The 8,995-nt window shown below is 42.3% G+C and overlaps 1 protein-coding gene across 1 annotated transcript; it reads left to right on the top strand.

The window, feature by feature from the left end:
• The first annotated feature begins 6,659 nt into the window (after window positions 1-6,659).
• On the top strand, window positions 6,660-7,604 carry LOC101574223 (olfactory receptor 5B3-like). Its single transcript, XM_004645864.2, has one exon. The coding sequence runs from the start codon at window positions 6,660-6,662 to the stop codon at window positions 7,602-7,604; it is 945 nt and encodes a 314-aa protein (XP_004645921.2).
• The last annotated feature ends 1,391 nt before the right edge of the window (window positions 7,605-8,995 follow it).

Below are 8,995 nucleotides of genomic sequence, written 5' to 3'. Positions count from 1 at the left end.
TAAGATTTCTCTTATATAGTTGGGTGCTCCCATATTTGGTGTATACATATTTACTACTGTTACCTCTTCCTCTTGAATTTTTTCCCTAATCTGTATATAGTTGACTTCTTTATTTTGTTTTATCATTCTTGGTTTGAAGTTGAGTCTGTCTGAGAACAGGATTGCTACCCCTGCTTTTTTCTGAGATGCTGGGCCATGTAGTATTGTTTTCCATCCTTTTACTTTCAGCCTGTGAATTTATTTATGAGTTAAGTGTGTTTCTTTTATACAGTATATTGTTGGATTTTGCTTACTAATTCACTTTGCCATTCTATTTCCTTTAATTGGTGAATTGAGTCCATTTACATTGATGGTTATAATTGAGATGTATTGACTTATGATCGACATACTATTTACCTGCTGTTGTTTCTCCTTTTTCTCCTGTGCCTAATAGTTTGCCCTCTTTAGTGGGTTCCTTCCATTCTCATTCATGGAGATCTAATAATTTTGGTCCCTCTCTAGAACATCTTTTAGTAGTCTGTGTAGGTTTGGCTTTATCTTTGTCATCATGAAATGCTTTAGTTTTTCTTTGTCATGAAAATATTTCACTTCTCCCTTATATTTGAAAGATAGTTTTGCAGGATAGACCAGTCTGGGTTGGAATTTGTTTTCTTGCAAGACTTGAAGTACTTTGCTCCATGATCTTTTTGACTTGATGGTTTGTGAAGAAAAATCTGCCATTATGCTGATGGGTTTTCCTTTTTAATGTGATCTGTTTCTTTTCTTTAGCGGCTTTTAGTATACTCTTTCTATGCTGAATTTCTGGAATCTTGATTATTTGGCTTTGTCACCATGAAATAATTTAGTTTTTCTTTGCTGAGAGATTATTTCTTGTCTGATATCTTGCATAGCCTGATGGAGTTGGTTCTTTACTTCAGTTGCCATCATCTCAGAAATGTTAGATGTGTGACTTCCACGTTGTTCTAAAACCTTGTCTGCTGGACTTGTTTCTTATGGTCTAGAAGTCTGAGATTGCCTTTTATTTCTTCCTTTTTTCATTTTTCGCAGTGATGGTAGACAGGAAGGGTGCAGGTCAGCAAGGCTCTATGGAGAGTGGGAGGGCAGGGTAGGCTCACCAGAGTGCCTGCTGTGTGGGGTTCAATATGGTTTCTACCTCACTATGGATAAGGAGTGAAGCCGCAGTTGAAGAAGGTTCTGATGATGACAAGTGTAGGCTGAAGTTCCGCAAAGCTCTCTTAATGCTGGATTCACCCAGGATAGTGCTCTGCTAGGCTCCTGCAATTCGCTGTGACATTTATGACACCACTGTGGTGCTCTGAGTGAGGAGGGGAGGATGGAATCAGCAAACTCCAGTGGAAAAGCTAGGCTGAGGGATGTGGGCTAGCCTGCCAGGTTTCTGCAGCTATCTTCAGGGTAACGAGAGGTGTCATGAATCAGGGATCTCCTGTTTGAAAGCTGAGGCTATAGAGCTAGGGCTGACAAGGCTTCCCAGAAGTCATCAGAGTGAGGACAGGGGCCTGGAATCATCAAACTCTGGCAAGAGTGGGAGTGTCAGAAGTGTTTTTAAAAGTGTTGGGAAGGTACATAAAAGTATGCTATGGGTTTATTAAGCCTTAAGGTATACTGAAATAAGTATAACATCAACGCTGCACTGACTTTCTCTTATTGTGGTCATGTCTGGATCATAATCTCCATGTTACACAAGAGACAACTGTATAACCTATCTTCAAATGCACGCACGTGAGCACGCACACACACACACACACACACACACACACTAGAGAAAGAAAAGAAACCTGAAAGAAAATATTTCCTTGGGCCAGCTGGTTTATAGTGAACACACATGAGTGTTTTCCCAACAAGGAAGGGAGTCAGTGTCTATAATGGAAAATGAGTTTTCACCTAAAGCTAACAACACAGATCCAGGTAGTAATGATTCTGGACCTCAGGAATGGTAGTCTAAGTGCAAGGTGACATAAGTAATGTCTACATATTCTAAGATTCTAGTTCATTACATAGTGCAAAGAAAATAATAAGAATGGAGAGTTTAGCATTTGTGAAGTCCTGTGGGTGGGAGAGGGATTTGACTGTGAAGAGTGCTTCATACAGGCTCGCTACAGGGATTATGGTAGTTGTTCCATGAACATGCACTTCACTGTGTTTGTAGAGCTCTATCCTAATGTATATACTTTTTCGGGGGGGCAGTACTGGGGATTGAACTCAAGACCTTGTGCTTGCCAGGCAAGTGCTTATTCTACTGAGCCATCCAGCTCCCTAGCCCATATATACTAATTATTGGAGTGATGCACCAATTAAAAGTGACCAAACAAGAAATAACAACAAAGGATACAAACATGTGAGAATATTCAAAATACTCAGCTTACACCAACACACAAGTTAATTGCTCTTTCCTTAGACAAACATGGCAGAGAGCTGCAGGTGCCCTCACAGGAAACTTCCCCAGAGAGCTGTGTTGCAGCATCCCACTTGGTCCCTCAGATACCTTCTGAAGTCCAACGAGAAGCCAGGTGATATTTTTGTAACAAGACTAGATGCCTGCTGGGATGCTGGTCAGCACTGCCTCATCTCAGGGTTCATCTTCATTAGGAGGCCAGGATTTCTTCTGTGCTAAAGCTTCGCTAGGAATCTGCAACCCTGGCTAACGAAAATATACCAGATAAGAACTGCATTGACTGACCTCAGAGAGGTAAGCAGTTATCAGGTTATTTGTGCAGCTGCTTTTGCCTTAAACGTACAAACACAACTCTGTGATTTACCAGACCGAAACTCATTTGACAAGTAAGGAGGAAGGGAAGGGCAGGTTTGGGGCCTGAGTGCACTGTAGCGTTTTTCCTATAGTGTTTTGCCGGCTTCCAGACTACTGAGCCTGTTGATGGTTACCTTCAACAAACCCAATGGAAAGGCCCTGATTCATTAGTGAGTGGAAGCAATTCTGCTTTCAGACTAATTATTCACAAGACTTTGATCAAGAAGCAGGGTAAGCTTCCACAGCCATCCGATGCTTTTTGTGCAACCTGTGGTTCGGGAAAACTGTAGTAACACATCTTCTAAGAGTTATTGGAGCAGGAATATAGACGCTTTCAACAGTTTTTCAAAATCCCTGAAATAAAGCTTTATTGAATATACCAAAATTCTATTATTAGAGACTTGAATGTATTTATGAAAGGTCCTCTTGCTGTTCACTGAAATAAGCAGCAAAAAACATGAGCGGCGAGTCTCTGATTGACCAGAAATTTGATTTGATTTTTCCATGTCGATTATTCTCTCATAGGAGGTAAAAGACACAGAAACAGAGCAAAATTATTCTCATCTTTATTAAAAAGGCACCTACATGAATTGGCAGGGTTTGTTTCATTTTAATGTTTTCCCCTCAATTCCATAAGCTCATCTTTAGCTTTATTGTTAGACCTATCCTAGCGCACAGTGATGTGTCTAACAGCAAGGCCTTTAGGAGACGGGGCTTATGTACAGAGTTTAGCGTGTCCCTACTCTGCCTGGAACTTTCCAGCAGCCCTTGATTAGCTCCACCCCTAATCAACTGCGCTCACCATGCAGCAAGAAACCTCAGCGCTCCTCTTTGTGCACGCGCAGCCACCCATGGACGTGAGGCCTCAGCCACCGTCAGGTCTCACTGTAGAGCGAAGCACTACGGCTGGCTGTGGGCTAGGTCCTGTGGGCGAGCCTGGCAGACGAACACGTGACAGGAGCAGAGAAAACCAAGAGGCCGCGGAAGGCAGGACGTGAGTGTGCCCAAGAAGTCCTCAGCTGGAATAGCACTGCTTGTAAGTAGTACTGCTGCATTCAGAAGGACTCAAGCACAACTCCTCCTCTCAGACTTTTCAAGAAAATGGGTTTTGGGGCTCAAAGCCACCCACAGACCATTAACTTTCAACCCTCAATATTTGAGATTCAACAACACTGAGAACATGGTGACAAGAACTCTTCAATTCAAGCTGAGATACAGATATCAAGCAGGATGTTAGCAAAAAACCGTGTCCACGACGTTAACGGGGCCGCAAGCCCGTTGGAGAGAGCACTGCATGGGATGCTGGAGCACACATAATGTCGAGTAGACTCTGGGGTCAAAAGAAGGGACTCACGGGGTGAGAATTCATTCATTATCTTCTTTTAAAAAAAACAAATGCTTACTTGAGAGACAGCACAGCTGTACCTGACATGACATTAGAAGCAGTATATATTTAGAAGCCCAGAATTACAGGCATTCCAAGCATGACCCTAGTATTACACATTGCTATTTTCAGTGCAGTTGTTTCGTTCACAGCTATCAGCATATCAGTATTAGTCAGGGTGAGAAGCCTACTAATTAACCGCTAGTTCAAAAACATGAGGAAGATTCTCAGGATCATGGCTTTAACCATCTTGTGTATACAAGTGTATGGTTTAAGAGACAAGGTAAAAAATGACAGAGGACTGTCCTGCTACAATGCTGTATATGGTTAGATTTCTAAATTTCTGTGTAAAAATATGCAATTGTTTATTCTTAATTGTTATGATTTTTTTATTTCTTGTTTTTTTCCTTCACATTCTGTAGTGATTTAAAGTTTAACATATCAATACTTAATGGAAAATACTTGTTCCAATTTATGTATAAGATGTTTGAAATCAGACAGACACAGAGGTTAAGCTCAATTGCCTATGTTATAGGGTAATAATATCATTAAGCTTCTCTTCTAGAGGGTTAACAATTTATGTTTGCAGACCAAAGATTAACAAAAAGGAGGACTGCAAGGACAGCCAACATTTTGGACCTAGCCATTCAAGGTCAATGAGGATTCAGGACATAAGAGAACCTGCACTGTGATATCCTGTAACTCAGTGGTGTCCCAAATTTACTGATCAGGGAGATTATGGGGCCAGAGAAGAAAGTGATCAATGATGTACACCGTCTCTAAGGAGACTCTCCTGGAGAAAAAACATTCTCTCAGGCTTTCACAGAGAGCAAATTGGTCAAGCAATGGCCGTGACTCATCCACATGGCTGACATTGACAAAGGATCTACAAACTGTGGTACAGTGATTAAAGCTAAATCCTAAGGAGATTTGACTGACTTTGTCAGATAAGAACTTACATTTCTGTTATATAGGTCTTGCTTTATTTTGGTCTTAACCCTCCAGAGGAAAGTGTAAAAATGAAGTATAAAAAGTAAAGCCATATTAATAAGCTGAGCTATAAAAGACTCAAGTCAACAACTTCTGGCAGTGCCAGTCATATGGATAACCCACTACTGTCATGGACTACTGGACTATATTTTATTATTTTGTTGAATTCAAGCACCTACAGTATTTAAATGGTGATAGAATACCCATCTCTGACAAAACTAAACAAAAAATGGATACAAATGAAGGACAATTTTATATGTGTATATACAAAATAGTTATGGTAGATATACAGCTACTTTGTCTAAATTCAGTGAGAAAAAAGATTTGTACTAATAGTGTTTGGAAAGCATATCATGTCTGTATCTTCTACTATGAATAAGTACTACTAAGAGAATAGTATGCAATCCATTAATTATCATAACTGTCCCTTTAACCTCTTTTGAAATGGTATCATTGTTAATTGTTTTGCAATAAAATTAATTAAAAAAAAGAAAAAGCAGAGGGTGACTTTTCAGGACCAAGGCTCTCGTGCACCAGCTGCTATCTCTCCCCTCTCTCAGGCTATACCCAGTCCATCCTGAATCCTGAGTCACAGAGCAGCTGTGGCCATCCAGCTTTGCATCACACAGAGCATGTGACTCTTCAAAAAACTAAATTATTTTATTCCACCCTCACAAGAATTCCTTGAGGTAGGTCACTGCCATGTTAATTTCATCAAGGAAGAAAATCTAGTTCAGGGAGGTGGGTTGGTTCTGACAACTTTAGGGTGGAGCTGACTTGTGACTGGGTCCAAAAGCTGAACCTCAGTTCTGGGCTGGGGCTGTGACCCGGGCAGAGCACCCTGCTGGCCACCCAAACCTCTGTCCCATTCCTGCCACATGTGGGGGGCACATGTCTTTTAGATAAGTTACTGGGAAACCCAAACACCACATGGGGGCCAGCTGAGATGAAGAGTTGTAGATTGCAATTCCATTTATAATTCAATTTAGCATATAGAACTTGTAAACTTTCTGCCCAAGATCAGAGTTCTGTTATTTAGTTTGCAAACTGATATATAGGTAGACAAGAATATGCTCCTCAATCACTTGCCCTTTGCAGCTTCTCTTTCTTATAAAGCTGTTGAGAAATCAGGGGATACAAATAGGAAGGTGTCTGGAGAAGTTGCTGAACCTTAGTGATAGTAGAGTTTTGAATTTTCCAGTAGGAGAAAAGAGGATGAAGTTATCACGATAGATAATGTATTAAATTTTAAAAATCTCAGTCCTTAAATATATGAGTGTTGAAATGGAGAGTGATTCTCTGATGGTGCTTGATTCAGTTGTATGAGGCTCTGTATGCAATATGCTGAAATTTATTATTCAATTAATGTCTTAGTCATGGACAGTCCTGAAGTACATGCTAGCCTTTAGTGGAGTTATGCCAGGGGTATAAAAGCATTTTGATTCCATGTAGTTTCTTTACATTTAATGCTGTTGCTTCTTTCCTCTTTGCTGCAGGGCATCTCTTGTTTCTCAAATAATGTGGATGGAGAACAGGACAACAGTGAGAGATTTCATTCTGCTAGGTCTGAGCACTGACCCAGAGCTACAAGTCCCTCTCCTTGTAATGTTCCTTCTCAACTACCTCATCAGTATGCTGGGGAACCTGGGGATGATCGCCTTGATACTCTGGGACCCGCGTCTGCACACCCCCATGTACTTCTTCCTCGGGAACCTGTCCCTGGTGGACGTCTTTTACTCCTCCGCTGTCACTCCCACAGTTGTAGCTGGGCTCTTGATGGGAAACACGGTCATCTCCTACAAGGCCTGTGTGGCTCAGATGTTTATGTTTGCCACCTTTGCCTCAACAGAAATTTTCCTGCTGGCTGCCATGGCTTATGACCGTTATGCCGCGGTGTGCAAGCCCTTACATTACACCACCACCATGACCACAAGTGTGTGTGCGTGCCTGACCTTGGCCTGCTACGTTGGTGGCTTCGTGAACGCCTGCATCCACACTGGGGAAGACTTCAGTCTCTCCTTCTGTAAGTCCAGAGAGGTCCATCACTTTTTCTGTGATGTTCCAGCGGTCATGCTTCTGTCTTGCTCTGACACACATTTCAGCGAGATGGTTCTTGTTTATGCCGACACCATTGTTATCTGCTCTGCTCTGTTTGTTATCTTGGTGTCTTATGTGTTCATTTTTATCAGCATCCTCAAGATGCGCTCAGCTGCAGGGTACCAGAAGGCTCTGTCCACCTGCCTCTCGCACTTCACCGCAGTCACCATCTTCTTCGGAACTCTCATCTTCATGTACCTGCAGCCCAGCTCCAGCCACTCCATGGACACGGACAAGATCGTGTCCGTGTTCTACACCATGGTCATCCCCATGCTGAACCCCGTGGTCTACAGCCTGAGGAACAAGGAGGTCAAGGGCGCATTCAACAAGGTGGTGGGGAAGGCAAAACATTTTCTAGGTCTGTGAGTGTAGTACTGTAGAGTCTGTAATGCCTTAGTTTTATTTTCTTTATCAGTTAGTGACTTTTTAAGGCCCACATTCCTGTGAAAGTCCAGAAGGGAGGACCTTCACACGTGTGTGTTTTAGCAAAGGGAAACAGCGTCTGCCGTGTTGTGCCTGAAGGAGAGCATAGAGCACGCCGTGTGAAGTGTGTGTTCCGCGCGTCAGCACCCTGTGGGAGGAGGCGAGTTTCACTCCTCCTGCACGGAGTGTTCCTATGTCCTTGTCACTACAGACACACATGTGACACCTGCACGGGCCCAGGTGGGAGCACACCTGTGGGAACAGAGGACGGCCCAGAGGTAGAGGAAGGGCTGCTAATATTTAATAAAAATATTTTACATGTTTAATTGAGACTAAAATATAATGTTCTAACTAAAGTTTACTTTCCTGATGTGTCATCCTCCCAATTTTCATTGTATATGCTGATCACCTTAAATGTATATACCCATACCATATGCCTATTTTATGAAGAGAAACTGAATATCTTCAATGAATTAAAATTTTTTACCATGCTATCCTGCCTCAGAGCCAGCTAACTATAACCTGAAATGTGAACCAAAATAAACCTCTCCTCCCTTAAGTTGTGAGTGTCAGGTATTTTGTTCCAGCAACAAGAAACGTATCCAAGACACACACGGTGAGCACAGAGCACTACCTGTGGGGTCAGTGGATGAGGGAAAGACTACCCGGTGTCCTTTGCGGGGCTACTGTAGGGAGGGAGGCAGCAGGGCTCTGTGCATAGGGTGGGAGACATCAGCCCATCTGATTCCAGAGCCTAGCTTGAGCAGGGCATGTGGAACAGGACGCAGGGAATGTTGATGTTGAGAGAGGAAGTGGGGAGAGAGTTATAACCTTTCCAGGCCACATCCTCTATTAGGGTTTGTGTCTGGATGTTCCCCCAAAACCTCATATAGTCATGGGGGCCTGGATTTTCCCAGATGGCAGAAACCAGAGTTTGTGATTGTTTTTTTGTCTAGTACTGGGACTGAGGATGGGAGTGCTACATCTGCCCAAGGGCGAGTAGCCTGCGCACACTGTAAGGGAGGGAAAGAGGCTTGCTACTCTCCTTGCTGCTCTTGTAGCTTTTGTATTTTCTGCCACCTTCCTGCCACAGCTGATTATGAACTGAAACCTTCATAAACTGTGAAGCAAATAAAGCTTTTCTTCCTCAAAAAATAAGTAAGTAAAATAAATAAAATAAAATTTTTATATTGACTGCAGTCACTTTGTGGAGCCTACATTTTCATTTTGCAATTTGGGGGATGATAAAAGAGCTGTAGCATAACCAGGCAGGACAATAAAGCCATTTTAGAAGTTGTTATTGCTGCATAGTCACCGACATTCACATTAAAAAT

Source organism: Octodon degus, unplaced genomic scaffold (assembly GCF_000260255.1).
Source record: "Octodon degus isolate 3935 unplaced genomic scaffold, OctDeg1.0 scaffold00239, whole genome shotgun sequence".
NCBI lineage: Eukaryota > Metazoa > Chordata > Mammalia > Rodentia > Octodontidae > Octodon > Octodon degus.
The sequence above is the reverse complement of the archived record's forward strand: the minus strand, read 5'-3'. Positions and strand labels throughout refer to the sequence as shown.